This window comes from Cuculus canorus, chromosome 20 (genome assembly GCF_017976375.1).
Source record: "Cuculus canorus isolate bCucCan1 chromosome 20, bCucCan1.pri, whole genome shotgun sequence".
Lineage (NCBI taxonomy): Eukaryota > Metazoa > Chordata > Aves > Cuculiformes > Cuculidae > Cuculus > Cuculus canorus.
In genome coordinates, this window is record NC_071420.1 from 5,797,315 (window position 1) to 5,816,205 (window position 18,891).

The following is an 18,891-nucleotide window of genomic DNA, read 5'->3' on the forward strand; positions in this document are numbered from 1 at the left end:
GCTGTTGCTGTATTTGTGCTCTGTCCCCATGGTGAGCACAGCTCAAAAGCTCTGAGGACAGGTTTTAATACTGATTTTTTTTTTGTCTTTTTTTTGCTTATACCTTCCTTGCACGAGGCAGCTTGTCTGAGCAGTGGAAATTGTGTATGGGCATACTGAACATTCGAAAAATAGAGTTCCAGGGTTGGTGCAATCTCCTGAGATCATAGTTGTAATGATAAAAATGGTTTGGTGCAAAACTGTCCATGGACTTGGTTTGACAACTGGTTATGCTTGTTAACATTAATTCTGTCAGTATTTTTGTCCTCAAGCAAAGGTGTTTGCTTTTTTGCTTCTGTGTCTTCCCCGATGCCCAGCACCGGCTGTCCCTGCTGGCTGTGGTAGCTCCTGGGTACCCAGCGTGGCTCTGCTTTGCTACGCAGAACCATTTCTTCAAGGGTGATCGTGATCGCCATGGGCTCAGCCATATGTTTAACCAGAGTTTATCAACTTGAGATGCTGTCAGACCCTTAGTCAGCTAAAATACGGCATTCGGCTCTGATTGTATTCTGAGGACTCTGTTCTCATTTAAGTGGTGTAATTATATCATGGTTAATTGGCAGGTTATTTTGATCTAATCAGTTTGGATTATCTCTCTCTAGGACAGTAGATAGGTGTATTACGTTTGATAACCGGGGAGCGGACCCAGAGGTACAAGCACAAGGTTCCTCGCAACAGCGGTGGCTCAGACTTGGACGGACACCCATGAGGCGATGCCTTCCTGTGGGCCAGGTTTACATGGCTGGGCAGCCCAACTTGAAATACCGCCTTCAGGGCTGGGGAGTGAAGAGTCTCTTGTAAAGAAATCTCTTCTGCAAGCGCATTCCTAGTTTCTATGAATAAAAAAGGATGTTCCTGGAATTTTACATTTCTGTTTGGTGGATGTTCATTTTCTTTTAGGAGCAATTAAACAAAGTTTGGCTTAGAATTGAATAAGTTTGTGAATACGTTGGTACTTTTTTTTGGTTTTAATAGTGTGTCCCTGGCCTGTGAGTTCTCTGAAGCGTCTAGTTTAAAAGTTTACATTTATGAGCTTGGTTCCGTATTGTAGGTAGAGCTGAATAACAACGTTTTGTACCTTGTGTCAAGATGAAGATGACATGTGTAACTGTGTAAATGACTATACATGAGCAGAAGACTTTTTAGCGTAAAAAATTATATTAAGGTCCAAGTTAGTAGAGTTGGCAATGGTTCTCTTCCTGAGAAAAAGTGTTGCAGGCTTCTAACTGTTTTCATTGATTTCCGCAAATACTTTGACAAGCAGGAGGATGGAATATGGAAGGAAATACACTTTAAAAAATATCTGGTGCTAAGAACACTTTCTTGAGTAGCAAAGACAGTTAAAACCTGAGACAGTTTGAGCGGCTGCAGGGAGAGATGGACGCAGCAGGAATGAGTCATGGGTGGCTTTTAGAACTAATTCACTCTTCCATTAAAGAGATCTGTGGTGTTTTGTGAGTGCCTTTGTCATAGTCGCAGGTGTTGGCAGCTGGATGCTGTTCACTCCTGTAGGGAATGGGCTGCCGCACTCAGGCAGAACGGCCACTGACTTTTACAGGAGTGTGATACAAATGCCTTAAAACTTGCTCAAGGCAGGAGGCTTCAGGCTGTTGTCATGAGTTCAATACTTCGGAAAATGGATTCTTTTGATTTTTACTCTGTGGTGTTACAATGCTTGCTTCTATGGTTTCTATGAAACGCCTTCAAGTTCTGTTTGAAGTAAATACCCTGAAATAAATTTTCCTGGTTTGTTCCTCTCCAGGCCTTTGCGCAATTCGATGCTGAAGGAGATGGCACTGTAGATGTGGAGAACATGCTGGAGGCTCTCAAGAACTGTAGCGGTGCTAATCTTCAAGGGGAGCTTAGCCATGTAATCAGGCAATTGCAAGCTTGTTCGCTAGTTCCAGGTATTAAGAGGGAGTCACAAAACAAATGGTTTCCCAAGTCCTGCTTCAAAAAATTGCTTTAATAGCGATGCTTGTCCTCATCTTAACAAAACCACACTCAAAGTCATTCTTGCTCTTCTAGTATCAAACAAGTGAAGTGGCTGTGAGTATAAAATTGCCCATACATCCAGCTAACTTACTTTCATAAATAACTGGTATTTTCTTCTCCGAGGAGCTGCTTATCCTTGTTGGGTTTATCTCACAGGCAGAAAACAGTTCCGTGCCAAATTTTGTTGGGTGTTTCGCTAATGCAGTCCTGTACTTAATAACTGGAGGAATAAATCCTCTGCTGGGTCTGTGTCAGAGGATGAGTCATATACTTCATTATATAGGTTTTTAGCATTTGGACTCCTGCTAAAACATAAATCACATTTTATAACATATAGTTTGGGAAGCGTTGGTTTACAGAATTTGATTTCTGGGATCAGTATCAGTTACTGGCTTGCTTTCCCAGCTTTTAATGGTAAGTGGCTAAAGGGGATTTGCCTTAGTGGATCAGAGAGGAAGTGTTAGGATCATTAAGTCAGAGGAGAGTTCTTCTGGGGTAGCATTGAAACACACTGTGATTCAGAATGCTGCAGCTCAGGGGCTGACATTGCTTACAAAGCTGGTGGAAAGCATTAAGCACCTCTCTGGGAATAATCCACGATGCCAAAGGGAGACGCTTAGCGTAGCTCTGGGTGAGTGGTGTGAGTACAGCAGCTCGTTAGCCAAGCAGCACCTGTTTCACCAAGCTATCGGATGCAAGAGTTTGGAACTTTTGGTACAGCCATAAAAGCGTAAGAACCAAGGCTTTTTATAATTATTTGAACACCTTTGGGCATTCCAAATAACTGGCAAAAATATTTGTCTGCGCCATTCAGAGTCGTGCTGTAAAGGTTGCAAACTTGAGCTACTTCTGGTGGTGGAATGCAGTTCCAGTATTGGCTCTTGTGTTTAACTTGGATTTACCCAGGAGTAGGATGTAGAGGGGGGGAGATGAGAACTTAGTCAAGTCAGATGTTGCAACAAAGATGGAAATAATGTCTCTTTCTAGGTTTTATTGATATATTTTCTGAATCAAAAGAGCGTCTCAGTCTTCATGCTTCAATGATACTGAGGTTCTTACATCGGAATCGGATTTCCAGTACTGCCATCCCTTACCCGGTGCTGGAGTACTTCAACAATATCTGTACTATGCGCTCTTCTGTACTGAAGGATTCTTTAGATCGGCTTCTCCTAAAAGAAAGAGGTATGGAATATCTTTCTGTTCTTTTTCTCAGGTTGATAATAACTATAGCTTGAAGATAACATAACATAAAAAACTTTCTTTGCTGTTTAATCTTTAACAGACGTGGCTTTTTATCAGTTGATCTGCATGTTTCTGTGGGTTTTTTTGAGTTTTTTTGAGACATAATTTGCTTTCTTGACTGCCCAGCGACCCGAGTAACGGACTTGGATGTTTTTCATCTTTCTCCTGAACTGTTTCAGAATGATGATTACTGATCTGTGATATTCTCTATTCAGACAAATGCCTCTACTAGTTACTGGAGACTTAAGTTTTAGAAGGTGAATGTTTTCTGAAGTTGACTGCTCAGTATTAAAATCATTTATTGCAGTGGGATGGAGGTAGTGAATCTTCTGTTGTATTTCAGATGGGACTGTACTGGTTGTATCCCTAGAGGGAAAGCTCCTTTTCTTCATAGCATGACTTGATATTTTCACATCTCTGCACCTCTACTGAAACAGATTGAGTTACTTGGGGAAACAGTCTACTTTGTCCCTGCCCTAGAATAGCTGAATGGAGGTTTTCTCCATTGTGTTTTACTTTTTTCTCTCATCTGTTTGTATTTTGGCATAATAATAATAAAGCGCTGATGAGACCAGTGATGAAAGGAGGAGGTAAAGGCTATTGAACTCCTGGCAAAGCAGATGTTTTCATGCTGCAAATGGAAGATTGATATTGTTGTGATTTCATCTGAAATGAACCTTTGAAATCTTCTTGTTTCTGTCAGGAACACTTCTTTGAGAGCTGTCTTCTGTGCCAGCAAGTTATTTTATATGAGATAGTTATTATAAAAGTATAAGAGTTCTCAAAAGAAGAACACTATGAATGATTTCCTTTCTTTGCAGAGTACCCCACTGATTTGAATGGCAATCAGGAGTCAGACAAACTGAAGTCTGTCACAAAGTGCTATACGCACATAGAAACCTCATCCAACTCTGCTGATATTGACAAGATGACAAATGGAGAAACAACGTCCTTCTGGCAGTCGGATGGGAGCGCTCGCTCACACTGGATACGGTGAGTTTTGGGGTTGTTGGTCCTTAGGTTTTACAGCCAGTGGAGTGTAATGGAAAAAAATTGGTGGAATTGATGAGTGGCAAATGAGTATAATTGAAAGCAGAAGCCATTAGTCTCTGTGTGAATTTTAAAGGCCTAATCACCAAGAAAAAGTATTCACCTGTGAAATGCATGATTACGCACCCTAGCTTTGTAACTAAGCTTTCCAGACTGTGTTACAGACACAGTGGTTGGTCCTTGGACAGAAGCACTTTGCCACTGTCTAGAAAGTTGCTGCTCCACGAAGCAGCCATGTTCTTGGTGGTTTCAATAGTAGATCTGAGAATGTACACTTGTAAAAAACCCTCATTTCTATCATTATTTACACTACATTTTTATTGCTGAGGAGTGAATTCTCAGTTGAAAAGCTGAACAACAGGAAATTCTACAGTCTCATTACCCGAAGTGACTGTCAATTACAGGTTTTCTAACTTGTCTGCCATGACATGAGGTTGGTAATCCCTGTGAATTCCCAGTGGATTGATTTGGGTTTGTAGAAGTGGAAACAGAGTGAAGCTTAGCTACACATGAAGTGCTTGACTTCTCTTCTCTTTGCAAGAACTATTTTACCGTTGTTTTGCAGTTTAAAGATGAAACCAGATGTGGTTTTGAGACATTTGTCCATCGCGGTGGCAGCTAACGACCAGAGTTACATGCCACAGCAAGTTACGGTGGCAGTGGGAAGGAATGCCAGCAGTCTTCAGGAGGTCCGAGATGTTCACATTCCAAGCAATATCACTGGATACGTAACACTGTTGGAAAACGCTAACATTAGTCAGATGTGTGAGTCAATAAAGATACCATTGGCATATTGTTTTGTTGCTTTTGAAGGTAAAAGGTTGGGTAGATCGTGGAATGATATGTTGAAATGTCAGTCATTAGAGCAGAAACTTTTGGTCTTGTCCTCGTGTCAGAGAAATTGTTTCAGTTGTAATTGAATTTCTAGCCTGTGAGAGTCTTCTGAGTCTTTCTCCTGGCGTCTGTCTAACTTGGGCCACACTCTGAAGAGCTGGAATGGCTAAAGATGCAGCTTAGCTTCTCAGTTTGAAGGCACTGGGCGATTTTAAAATATCTTTGCTTGCAGAATGACAGCATATGTTGAATAATGGTATCTAGCAAAAAATCTGCTTCTAGGCAACTGGTTTGTTTTTTTGGTAGCAAAAGTTTGAAGCTGGTCAAATGATTTCTGTAAAGCAGGTTGCGTGCTAAGGATTTTTAAGCAGTGTTATTTTTAAGTCTGGTATGTCTGTGGGTGCTGCGTTGGAATCAATCAGAAGAAAGCTGCTCCTTCCTAAGATGGGTTCTGCAGCCTCGGGAATTCCATCCCTTCAGTTCAAGTAGGCGCTTTTCACGAAGCTGAACTTTCTCTGCCACAGAGCAGGGCAGCAAGGGTGTTGTTCCTCATGAGTAACTGGGACAATGTCATCTGGGCAAAATGATCGGGAACTTAGGTGGAAAAGTTTTATGTAACTTAAACTTTGCTTTCAGGCTTTATTCTCTTTCCCCTAGTCTTCTCCGCTGCCACGCACAAGACATTTCTGATGTATGTAGGTAAAATATACTGGTGACATAATGTATGATCTGTTTTCCACTCTGAGGGAAACTCTTTTCCTAGTTTTTAGCCATGCAGTAGGCAATGGATCAAATGGATCAATTGGATCAAAGGCTAAATTTTCCAATCTGTAGGGTGAACGCCTGTGTAGTTGTCTGTATGTGGGTGTACGGTTACCTTTCTGCTGCTGTTTTTCTACAAGGTTTTACAGTAATGATTGCTTTGAGTCTCTGGATTCTTCCAGATCTGATCCAGTGGAAGAAATGGGGAAAAAAAACCCCTGTTTTGTGTTCTGACAGATGTACAGATAAACATCAAGCGTTGCCTTAGTGATGGCTGCGACACGAGAATCCATGGGCTCAGGGCTGTCGGTTATCAGAGAGTAAAGAAAGTGGGCGTCTCTGTGTGTGATGCCTCGGCGATCTGGTACTGGTCTCTGCTGACCTCTCTGGTGACGGCTTCCATGGAGACAAACCCAGCGTTCGTCCACACTATTTTACAGAACACTCAGTAAGTACCAAAATTCCATGGGGTGAGAGGTTCTTTTTAATTAATTTTTTTAAATGCTTCCAGCTTTAGTAAACTAACCTACCTTGTGTAACTGGTTTCCACTCCCTCCATTAAGGTGTTCAAACATCTCTTCAGCTGTCACATTGTTTAAATTGTGATATTTCTCTTTTATCCATTTCCACCTTCTGGTACAAGTATAATTCTCCTGGTTGTTGTATCTAATCTAGTGTTTAAGCCATGACTGAATGGCCACTGAAAAATATGCTTTTTACCTATCCTTTGACTTGTAATCATTCTGAGAAGCCTAAAATTAATTATTTTTCTGTGTTAATTTTCTTGTTTCTAAGGATTGGGCACCTTCCATTTATGAGTCAAGCTTAATATAGTTTAGTTTTCAAGCTTAGTTTTCAGCAAACGTTTGTTTGCGTGATGCCTTCTCATGCAGAACAGGGGGATATGGTTGGGTGTATGCGGTATCTCTGGGCAGATGTTGGCTCGTGGGGCCTGGCCATTTTCTGTGTAACGTTTCCTTGTTTGACTGCCAAACACTGCTGCTCGATGACTTGAAGGATTGGAATCCTAATAAAATCGCTACACACCCACATCAACTTTTATAGCGCCTGGTTAGCGTGATGCCACTCCACTTAAAAGCCCTGCTGTCATTAGGTTAATGAGTACTGTAGGCTAAAGTCCATTAAGCCTATCCTTAATTTGTCTCATCTATGAAACCTCTGTAAGGGTCAGATGAATTTGTCCCTGATTATGTCTGAGGAAGGTTCTTAATTCCAAACTTGACTGAAATTACACATTCAGGAATTGAAGATTCTATGTTTGGAATTATAAAGCGAACGCCTACACTTCAGCATTGGACAGAATGATTTCGAAACCACTTCAGGATTCCTATTTTCAGGGGTTATTGCATTATCCTAGGAAGTCAAACAAAAATTCTGGTATAAGCTAACATGTTTTTGTCTTGGTTTCTGTAATCATTCTGAAAGAGCTTAAAAGCAATTTTCCCCTCATTAATAGAACTAATTTCTAGAGCCATTTAAAATGAAGCAGGGGTACTAATCTATTCCTAAATGCTGTTCCAGATCTAATTCAGCTCCCCTGGATTTATTTGTCTCATTAAATCTGAGATTATGAGACTGAGATGCAAGATCACTTGGCGGTCAGCGAACTTTCTCCACCTAGATTACACTCATTTTTTTACCTTGTGAACAGATTCTCTGTGTATATAGCTTTTCTGCCTTCAGAATCTGTTTATAGAGACCTGCTCATAAAGCATGAAGATTCAGATGTCTGATTCATTTTAGAAGGGCGTTTTCTCGGAGTCTATCTGGTTTTCTGATGTTATTTTCTGTCTTTTTTACTAGGAAAGCACTGCAGCACATGCCGCCTCTATCCCTGACACCGGGCTCCACAGATTTTTCAAGCTTCTTATCTCCAAATGTTTTGGAAGAAGTCGATAGCTTCCTTATAAGAATAACAAGGTGAGATTGGGGTGATTGTAGTGCAGAATGGTTAAGAAGAATTTGTGTTGCAAACATATCTCATTTTTACTCACCTGCTCCTTGGTATCTTGACAAATTCAAAGATGTTAAGAAACCGGCACCTTGGTTTTTTTCCATGTGAGCATTATTTGTCTTTATTTAAACACAAAGTGACATGAGTTTTCTTTTCATACTGTTGTTTTTCCCCTCCCCAGCTGTTGTACGACTCCAGAGGTTGAACTTACGCTCTTGGCCTTTGCCTTAGCCAGAGGGAGTGTTGCCAAAGTGATAAGTTCCCTTTGTACGATCAGTGATCATCTGGACACTCCGTACGAGGCCTCGTCCCTTATCACGTCTATGGCAACAGTCAGACAGAACCTGCTGTATAAATACGGTAAATGGATAATTGTTGGATCTTTTACTGTACACACTTAAGACAATGCACATCTTTGAGATGTTCTGCATGTTCTGCATGGTGGAGTTTGAAGTGATGCAAAGCTTGAAAATAACAAGTGTTACCAAGAAGGTAGCCTGTGAAGCTAAACTGCCCTAAAAGCTGGCATTAGATCGGCTTTCTGTGATCTAAGAACTGAAAGATCTTAGGTGGTATCATCTTGATGGAGAAAACATGAACTTTGTAGATGGTGGACCCTGTAGAACAGTGGTGACCATGTTTATGTTGCATAAAAGGCAATAACATCAGATATTCCAATAACACACTGAACTTTTTTGTGTGTTCAGCCTTTTTTTATGTGTCAGTGGTCTCTCTCTCAAATGTGTGCGTGTGAGCGAATCTAAGATGTGTTTTAAATGTAACGTCATTAATGTCTATTTACAGTTTTTTACTTTTGCTCATAAATCCATTTGAGTATGTCATGAGTGTAGAGCTGCACATGGGCTGGTGTAAGGTGTAAGGTTTTCCTGTATATGGTTATCGTTAGTCTTTTATGAACAGTTTTTCCCCTTTGTTTGCCTTTGTTTTGTGAGGACTCTTGGCATGTGCCAAAGATTACGTTAATTATCTTAGAATGATTTTATCAGTATTTACTTCCAAAAGTTTTGAAAACTGTTTCATTTTTCCTGGAGCAGCTGCTGCTTTAACAAGACAGGAGTGGTGTTTCATGTGTTTTGAATTCCGAAGTGTGCAAACATTTGAGACAACATTTGATTGTCATGATTTTCGTTGTCCTTCTGTCCATATCTAAAATTTATCTATGTTAGATTACTCTGACACTCCAGGGTCGTCTTCCTTTTTTTTTTTTTTTTCTATTTTATGGATTTGGTAAACCTGTTAATTTTCTTTAGGAAAGCCATTGCGACTAACTTTGCAAGCATGTGATGTAAAGGGAAAAGAAGATAAATCGGGGCCCGAAAACCTCCTCGTAGAGCCGTGGACTGGGGATGGTAAGAGCCTAGATGTAAAATCCACAATATTCAATGAGGCACTAAGACTGTTAAGGAAGCTGTGGTGCTGTTGTGTGTGTATTTTCATATGTTGGGTGCTGCTTGATAGTTTAACGATGTGGAAGATCGGTTAAAAACCAACAAAATCCCCCACAAGACACTTGTAGCCCCCCCAGCCCCCGCAGTGTGCAAGTTCTGCTGTGCACTGAGGTAAATTCTCAAGAGATGATTTATTGTCAAAACAAAACAACAACAAAAAGCTTGATATTTGGGAGCAATTGTTGATACTCTACCTGGAAATCAGCAATGAGCTGTCACAAAGAAAGCAATACTAGAGCACATTCTGTGGGTTGAGTCATGAGTCACTCCCTGCAGTTTCCCAAGTACTGATGTAGAGGTGGTAGGAGTCCGTGAAATTTTCACTGACTGCACATAATCATTCTGCTTTAAAGCCTGTCTTTCTTAGTGCAGTGTTTTTAGGTACTGGATGCAACCTAAAAGAAGAGATTTGTGTTTCCTGACCTCTATTTTAAGTGAAATATAGCCTAATCTTTCTAAAGAAAATAGTGTCTGGTCTTGGGCAGTGGTAAATGAGAGCTGTTGTGATAGGAAGTCAGGCATGTTCTAAATGTTTGTTTTAGCCCTTTGTTTGCTCGTGTATAGTGTTTGATTTCATTCTTTAGTTCTTTTGTGAACTACGTTCTGTTGTTTTAGGGATCACAGTTTGTGAAACAGTGAATTGTATCAGTGAACAAGCCACAAGCCAAAGTAATGTTTGGAAGTTGCTAATAATCTGTAATGGGGAAACGCTCTTGAAATGGCTGTGGATGCTGCATCCCCAAGAGAGATGCTGGCTGGAGAGAGCAGTATGTGCTCTGTGGAAGGGTCTTCTAACGTGATACAGCCTTTCTACTTCTTTTTTTGTTTGCAAACATTTCTTAAGGAGCATTTCGCTAGAAAAGCATCATGGTTTTGTTCAGTTCTCTTTAGTTCACAGTCTGAGTGTTCTCTTTCAGACAGCGCGTGCTAACTGTCCTTCCAACCTCATTCCATTCCCACTGCTGCTTTAGGTTTTCTTACGGAAACTGGGAAGACCAGAGCAAGTATCATTCTTTCTACTGGAATGGAATCTTCATTTCAAGTGACACAAATTAGGATAAAGGTATGTGGTTCCTCTGTGTTTTTCAAGTAGGCGGCTTGCTTTTCCCTAAGGGCAGAGTTGAGTTAGAATCTTTTCTTTGCGTAAGTTGAAATATTGTATTAGTCATGCATTAGTGTTATTTTGGAGTTTTACTTACATGTAAATCATAGAGAACTTGAGAAAACTTCATTACATGGAGGTGCAGCTAACGCTGGGATGCTGGCAGAGTGGGAAATGTAGTGAATAGTGACCATGTGCATGATCCTGGCTCAGTGACTTATAAAAGTTTTCATAACATTTCTCTAAATGTGTTTCATTTTCCTTTAGGCAGAAAGAGCAGTTCCAGAGATCAGCCTTATCAGTCCTGACTTGCTTTCCCTAACTCTTTGCTGGTGAAAGCAGCACCTTCCTTTATTGTCAGCTTTTCAATGCATTGGATTTGTTTTTCCAGGTCCGACGAGGTGCCATTGGGGCCCAATGTGGGCTGGTGTTTGCCTATAACAGCACTTCAGAAAAGTTCCACGCAGAGGAGCACTTCAAAAGATTCAAAAGCTACGACAAATGGAAGCTGCGGGAATTCAAACAGTTTATAAAAACCAGGTATAGTTAGGCTTTTCCATAGGCATGGAAAATAAATGGTATATATGATCCTTGCTGCAATGCCACTTGAACTACTGACAATTATTCCAAATGACTTAAAAATCACAATTTAATTGTTACTTGTTTGATTTTAAAAAGCCTCAAATTGATGTTTGAGGAAATTATAGCTGTTGTTTTCAGCCTCTTGATTCAAAGTATGGTTTAAAAAGGGATAACAAACTTTCTACGTAAGGTCCAGATCGCTAACAGAAACTACTAATAGGAAGATTGTATGCTAATTAGCCTTTATTAAATTACTGTCTCAGAACTGTTGCTTAAGAGTGAGGGGAGATTAGGGACCGCGACTGAAAACGTTTCCTTAGTTTTCTTACCTTGTATGTGCTGGAGTTTGGGTTATGTGGGTTCTGTTGTCTGTCTCTCATCTTTGTAGCCATAACATGCTAAAAATATTTTGGTAGCATATTGACAGCTTTGCAATTCCTTTAAATGTCGTCTTTACAAAGTTTGTTACATTTTATACACAGAAGCAGTTGTCCATTTGATGATTTGGGAGATGATGATCCTGTTGGCTGGTTTGAAGTGGAAGAAGAGTGGGATGAAGTTGATGTCAAAATCCAGCGGTGCAGGATTTCCCAGGTAAGAAACCATGAGAGTCTGTTGGCGCAGTCAAAGTGGGCAGAGGTTCATCTCTGTGCTTTGTGTAATGCCAGTTGAGAGAAACATAACTCTTGTGCAATGAGAACCCTTCTGCGTAAAGGTGAACATCAATGGGCTTCTAGTTAAACTGCTCTGTTGCACATTGATCATCTCCTTGCTTTTGAATACAGCTGGTAACTTAACCTGCAGAAATGCTGTAGCTGTGGAGCCATGCAGAATGAATAGAACCAATAATGAGTTAATGAACTTTGCAGATGCCTGTACAGGTCACAGAACCATCACTGTGACTATTTTGGAAGCGAGGAGAGTTCAAATTTAGCCTGGATCTCAGGCTCGATATTTTAAACTTCTGAGGGAGATGGACAGGAATAGAGGCTTGTCTCCACCACCACCTGCAGTCACTTTATGTATATATTCTTGTGTCTTTCATAAGCCGAATTTGTACTAACTTTTAAACCCAAAACTTGTGCTGTTTATATCCTTCTAGTACCTGATGATAAAATTCTTGTGCACAAGACAAGACACAGCAGAACGGCTTGGAGTTCAAGGCCTGAGTGTTCTTGGCTATCTTCGGCCAATGCGAGATGAGCCCAATAGGAGCATGAGCTGTTTGCAGTGCAGGAATACTGATGATGATACTGTTTGTGGCACAACTCTTCTCCTGAAGACACTTCATTTCATCCAGCAGCTGGCACAGGACCTGGTATCTTTACTTCTTAGTTCTTTTTATGTATGTATTTACTCTGTCAAAAGCAATGTGCCTATGGTAAGGGTAATCACGAATGGATAAAGCAAAGACTTGTGACTAGGTATTAGCACCTGTTAAATCCATGTTGTGGAGAGAAATATGGTTTCAGAATGCTATTTTTCAGTGTATACGTACTGAAGTTGAATAGGAATATGCCTGTTTTGGGTCCAGAAGAGAGTTAAGAACCGTTTTTCAGCATTATTACAATGCTAGGTGAAGTAGATGCAAGAGAAAGATGCTCTGCACAGGGAGAAGTGCTTAGAGAGAGAGCTGGAAGAGGTGCACAGATAAAAACATGTCCTCTTTTTTATATTTGTGCAGTATTTCCCTCTATGAAGGGGAAGATTTCAGCATGAGCTGCAATATCCATGGGATTCATGTTAGCTGCAAATTTACAGGAAACTGGTTCTTCAAGCCCAGGGATTTGCTTTTATAAATATGTTCTGTTTAGAGTTAATTTTCCAATCCTAGCTTTTCTTTGCCTTTTTAAGGTTCAGCAGAAGGAGAGCGGATTGAAATATAAGTCGTTTTTAGATTTCACGGGCCTTGATTTGCAGCTGTTCTGGAATTTTTACAATAAACTTCACCAAAAGTAAGTCACTTCTTCACTGTGTGGTGAAGCGCTGATCTATGTGTATGTATAAATATGCTTAGTTTAGGTGGAGCAACTTCTTCCTGAACTACTTCATTTACATAAATAATATATTCCTGCTGCTGCCATATGGATTTTTAACTGTAATGTTATATAGGAGCTTGAAATGTAGATTAATCTAGCCAGTAGCTATACTTCTTTTGACTATCTGCTCACTACTTGGTATTTTTTTATCCATCTGAGACAGAGACTTTCACAGCATTAGCTATTTGGGGCAAAAGAGCTTCTTTTCTAGTGTTTGCTTCTGTTTTATCCTTTCTTACAGCCCAAGGGAAGAATGTATCTATGCTCAAACACTGCTGTTGCAGCTTCTCCAGAGCTGCTTCTCTGTACTTGCTGGAGACAATAAAACTGCTAAACCTCAAGAAATTTCTCAGAGCAAAACATATAAACACACAGAAGCTGCGGAAGAGCTTTATAGACATCTGTGTGAAGGTAATTGGTATTGAGTATATTGACTGTTTTGCCCATTTTGGCTTACAAGCGTGTAACAGTAGTGACAACTTGGGAAAAGGTATTTATTCCTAGAGGCCAGGTCAGCTCCTGTTCCTTTGTTTCTTCTTCAAGTTAAAGTGTGTTAATTAGTCTGTCACAGAGAAACTTTCCCTGACCCTATAATAGGGGTTTCTAACTTTCTGATGTGTGCTCTGGAAACAGCAACGTGTCACCTGCCTGAACCAGCAGGGGACGTGATCCATTCCTGTAACATTCCAGTTACAGGAAATCATTTTGTTTCTGATATTTCCTATAAACAGGAGCCTGTCAGGTTTACAGAAACACAGGGAAGATTCTGGAGCCAGTGAACGGGATGGGAATTACACATTAGATTTCAACAGATGTAGGATAGCATCCTCTTTATTCAAGTTTAATTATTTTGCTGATTACCTAACAGTCTCCTTAAAAGCACGGTAGAGATAAACCAGTTTATATTTATTATTAGCTTTGATAGCTGTCAAGTGTTAATGTTCCTAGAATTAATTTACTCAATGAATAAATATAGCTTTAGAAAATAGAAATCAAAGTTTCCCACATTTTCTGTGTATATATAGGGAATTGCTGTGTAACACAATTAATTCAATTATACCTCTAACATATTAGATGGAGTATTAATTTCAACTTGTAATTTTGTTTCCTTTTTGTGTGAGCAGTAGTGGATATGGGGGACAGTAACTTCATGCCAATGAAAATGCTAAAAGAGGAAGTTAAGAACACCTTACTCAGTGGAGCAGCAATCTTTTTCCCAGATAGACAGACCAGGCGACAGCAGCTCTTCACCATGATGGTAAACCATTACATGAGAAATTGATTGTTTAGTACTTGCTTTCTTTATGCAGAAAAGAGCACTAATCTGAGTTCTTGTCAAATATTGTCTGCTTTGTCCCAATTAAGTAATGTTTTTCTTTGCCTCTTTTTACCCTTCCCCTTCTCTCTCTCTGCAGCTTAAATCAAAGAACGAGGAGCTCACCCTGCCTTTCTTACCAAAAATGAATAGTAGAACGCAGAAATTAGAATTCTTTCTCACTGAGGAGGGAAACAGAACATGTCATAAAAATAAATCTTTTTCCTTTTCTAGAAAAACATCACAGAGCAAGAACATAAGCAATCTGTACATCTTGCCTTCAGGTCCTTGTGTACCTACTTCAGGTAAGGGGTCTTGAAACTGAACACAGTTGTTTGATGCTCACATCTGTTAAGTTCATGAGTAATTCTCTTTAGCAGTGTTATTCCTCTGGAGAATAATTCTCCAAAATAATCAACTATCCTTGCTGTAGAAGAGAAGAGACTACTATTTAACGTATTTGTTAACTGAACAGCTATATAAAACATTGTCCAAGGGTGACAGTTGGTGCTAAAGCCATAGTATCTTGGTCATGGGCTTCTCCTGTGCCGTCTTCCCATTCATTAAGTGATTGCTTGTCCATGGTGGTGGCTGGTATTGATTTATTCATTTTGGAGTCATCAGAACCCAAACGCTTTTGATTTTCATAGTAATGGTGCAGTGGGATCTCCACAGGTTTGTCACAAGGAGAACTCCGTTTGTATTTTGGAACTTTGCTGCTTGTCACTGGTTAGTGAGAAGATCTTTGTTTTGTAGTGATCAGGATCCAGGTGGGCTCTTATTGTTACCAGAGAAAGGAATTTCTGCAAATTTTGACATAAGTGAAGCGCTGTCAGTCATGGATACCCTGCTGCTGGTAGCAGCAAGAGAGGTAACTGTCTCTGCGCTGTTGCTTCTCCTACATCTTAGCCGTGTTTTTGTATGCATTCAAACACAAGCTGCATGCCTGAAATGTGTGCTGAAGAACAAACTTTCCTCTCCTTCTTGATTAAACTATTCATGGCTATTCATAGAACCACAGAATCGTTTGGTTGGAGAAGACCGTTGACATCATCAAATCCAACCATACCTGTCCACTGCTAAACCAGATCCATATTCAATTCTGTAGGATTTGGTTTTTCAGCCAATTGAAATGTTTTCCTTTAAGCATTAATATTTCATAATAGTGGAGTGAGTAAAGTGTAAGAGAAGGAATATTTCTATAGCATTGAAAATACTTTACAGCACCGTGTCAACACAGGGAAACAGAAGCGATCGTCCCGTATTGAGAGGTGTGAACTGGTCATGCCCCTAAGGGAGAGGTAAATGGAGGAGCATCCTTCACTTGTGCAATAAAAATGTGCTGGGAACATCAAGTTACTCATCTGTAGCCATTCCTACTTAAAACTGTGATTTATGACAACAAAATACATAAATTTCTTTATAGTGTTAGAGGCTGCATGTCAGCTGCATTTAATTTTTCTTGTGGAGTGAGCGGGAGGATAATGTCCATCAGTTTACTTAGTAAAACACTGTGTGTCATTTTGCAGCAAAGAGGATATCCTTTTGTTACTTTATTTTTCAGTGTGAAATGATGATGCTGGATGTTGCACAGCAAGAGAGTGGCACGGTCTTGTCTTCCTTATTCTGGTCTGTTCAGGGTAGCCTCCTTTCGTGGTGCTACCTGCAGCTTAAGGGTGGCGATAAAGCAGCCAAGGATCTTGCAGTAGAAATACTTAAAAACTGTAAGTACTGGGGTTGAATACAGAATTAAATGTGGTGTCATACAGGGCTTTCAAATGTGATCTGGCAGACAGCAGTGTGATAAGGGTTCACCTGGGGTTGCCCGAGGCATGCTCATAACTGTCACAGCATTTCTGATCTCTCTAGGAAGGAATTTGAAGGCATATTGAGTGAATTAGAATTTTAGCCATACTGATAATTTTATGTTGGAAGAATCAGAAAAATTTTCAGTAAGCTTTGGGGGTTAGATACTAGGGGGGAAAAAAAATCCCCAAACCATTACAGACTTTAGTTTGAACATTTTGGTTTCTTTAGATGGTCCCTATTTTGATAAGATCTTCTGCAGTGATCTGTATGTTCTAGCTGTTGGTAATAGCAAGAAGAAGGGAGCTCACTGAAGATGCTGGGCGCTTCTAAGTGATGGTTTGCTACAGTGTTCTGGGCTTTTTGTTTCTTTTTTTTTAATGCATCTTAGTAGTGCAGAGTTTATTGGGCCAACTACTTAATGGAGGTATAATTTTCTGTAAAATTACTTCATATTTATGCTATTTGCATATAAATGTTTGTTGTGTTCTTCGCTTACAATTAAGAATGGCGTAAGGCTGTAGCTACAAACAATTAGCTTTGCTTCTTTTCTAAACTGGGTTTCTTAGTTGTGTAGGAAGGCTACTGGATACACTTGAGATTGTCGCAACAATCTTGGAGTATTTGATTAAACTAGTCATCACTCATCTTTTTTTTATTTACTGTTGATAAGCATGACTTGTTTCCACAATAGAAATACCACAGAAAGCTTTTGTGAACTCTGTTTGCTCAAGTGTCTCTGCCTTGGGGCAGCAGATGCCTTTCCTGCTGTTCTCCTCCTTGTGCACATCACCATGCGCTTCAAGTGTTTTGATAAAACAGGTTGTGGTAGCAAATCCATAAAGTGGCTATTAAGAGGGTTTTTTTTTTTCTCTTTAGATGTGGGCCAGTTCCTGTCAAATATCAGAACGATTTTGCAGTCACTTTTATCTCAATATAGTGGCAAAACAATAGTAGAAAAAATAAGTAACTCTGTCTTTGCTATGGCAACTCGTCAGCTGGTAAGTGAACGTTGGGATTCTGTCCGGGTGGCCTGGCTACAGTTATGTGGATTTTCATGAGACTTGTATTTTCTCCTAGGTCATCTTTCTGCTGGACTTTTGCACTTTAGACATTCCGTACTGTACTCTGCTACAGGGATTCAGCACTTTGATAGAACCACTGAAAAGCCTTTGTACTGAGCCTCATAAGGTAACTGAAGATACGGGCACTGTTAAGCACAGGGAAGCAAAATTGCAAGAAAAACGTAGAAAACTCAGGTGATTCTGTTGGTTCGTGTTTGAAAAGTGCTAGAAACCTTCTAAAAGTTTAGGATATGTAATGAAATACTGAGTGAAGGACTAGAAATGTATCTGTACTGATAGAGAAGAAGAGCAAAGTGTCCAGACAGCCTAGAAGGCTGATGAGCAAAGTGACCAGAAAGTCTAGGATGAAAGGATTCTGAGGATGAAAGAGAAAAATAAATTAAAAATAGCATGTGCTCAACATTTTTAGCTTCATTCCTTGCAGTGATGCAAAGAAAGTCTGGGTGTCTGTCCTGGAGACGTCCAGGCTCTCTGTTATAATCGAGACTAGTAGGCCCCTTCTGAGGTGAGGCTGTCTCCTTCCTGGGTAGACGAATTTTGCTTTAGAAGTGCCTTTTTACATGATTATCAAGGGTGTCTTTAACTAGTTCAGGCTTAAATCAGTGCTGTAACCTCTTAAATGCCACCTTGTGTGTACATCTGGCAATTTGAAAGTGTAGACACAAAAATCTAGTGTAGTAACTTTTATTTGTTTTAAATGCTTTACGTTTGTATCTCAAGAATATGTTTCTGTTCTGCAGATGGAAATGGAAAGCTGGCAGCAAGAACAACCTGTAGTATTGCGAACGTGGACGATGGAATCCCCTCATAACTATGAAAATAATTGCCATGAGGTCTCAGTCTTCCTATGCCATGGGGCAACTTACTTTGAGGTGGAATTTGATGACAAATGTGAAACTGAAAGGAGGTAATTTAACCTTGTGCCGTGTTAGATCACAGTATCTATTTGCAGGGGGGCAATTCATGTTTCAGTGTGCAAAGGTGTTGGAGTGCAATGTGTTCTTGCACTCCAAGCACGCCATTTCAGTTTCTTCATTGTCCTTGCCTGATATACACACCCATATAGTGGTGTGTTTTGAGTGACTTCTTGTGCTGAAAGCCACTTCTGGCAAGTGTACAGACGTGCTGTTCACATGGATTTTGCTTCCTTTGGCCTTGATCTATTTTGTAATATTGCTCTGACCATTTTGTGCTTGTGGTTATTTATTTTGCCATCTTTAGGCAAAGCTATTGGCTTTCTCTTGGTACCATATCAGCATATGCCAGATGTTAAAATTAGCACCCGTTACCAGTTCTGAAGGGTTGGGAAAGTTCTGCAGCTGTGTTTGCTGAGACTGTTGCATTGAAACATGAAATCAACTCCTTAGCAGTCCCGTGATGCAGTGTAGGTGTGGTTCAGAGAGATGTGACAGGGTACACGGAGATGCTGCTCTTGTGAGAGTCCAAAAGCAAACATTTTCCCCCAAAATTTAAAAAGTAACTTTGGAAGTAATGAATTGCAATTTTCACAGGTATGATTACCTGGAGTTTACTGATGCCAGAGGTGCAAAAACTCGTTACGATACAAAGGTTGGCACTGAGAAGTGGCCCAAGGTG

The 18,891-nt window shown here is 40.1% G+C and overlaps 1 protein-coding gene across 3 annotated transcripts in view; it reads left to right on the plus strand.

The window, feature by feature from the left end:
• Positions 1-18,891, plus strand: part of ZZEF1 (zinc finger ZZ-type and EF-hand domain containing 1) — a 52,551-nt gene that overhangs the window by 3,040 nt on the left and 30,620 nt on the right. For all 3 annotated transcript variants that reach the window (XM_054085055.1, XM_054085056.1, XM_054085057.1), the window contains exons 2-23: positions 1,802-1,946; positions 3,022-3,216; positions 4,098-4,269; positions 4,892-5,091; positions 6,160-6,370; positions 7,747-7,863; positions 8,079-8,257; positions 9,169-9,267; positions 10,338-10,429; positions 10,860-11,008; positions 11,533-11,644; positions 12,153-12,368; positions 12,905-13,005; positions 13,331-13,500; positions 14,214-14,347; positions 14,639-14,709; positions 15,161-15,275; positions 15,969-16,128; positions 17,090-17,211; positions 17,291-17,401; positions 18,036-18,202; positions 18,807-18,888. In XM_054085055.1, the coding sequence (XP_053941030.1) occupies positions 1,802-1,946; positions 3,022-3,216; positions 4,098-4,269; positions 4,892-5,091; positions 6,160-6,370; positions 7,747-7,863; positions 8,079-8,257; positions 9,169-9,267; positions 10,338-10,429; positions 10,860-11,008; positions 11,533-11,644; positions 12,153-12,368; positions 12,905-13,005; positions 13,331-13,500; positions 14,214-14,347; positions 14,639-14,709; positions 15,161-15,275; positions 15,969-16,128; positions 17,090-17,211; positions 17,291-17,401; positions 18,036-18,202; positions 18,807-18,888 (3,120 nt within the window). The remainder of the gene's footprint in view (positions 1-1,801; positions 1,947-3,021; positions 3,217-4,097; positions 4,270-4,891; positions 5,092-6,159; positions 6,371-7,746; positions 7,864-8,078; positions 8,258-9,168; positions 9,268-10,337; positions 10,430-10,859; positions 11,009-11,532; positions 11,645-12,152; positions 12,369-12,904; positions 13,006-13,330; positions 13,501-14,213; positions 14,348-14,638; positions 14,710-15,160; positions 15,276-15,968; positions 16,129-17,089; positions 17,212-17,290; positions 17,402-18,035; positions 18,203-18,806; positions 18,889-18,891) is intronic.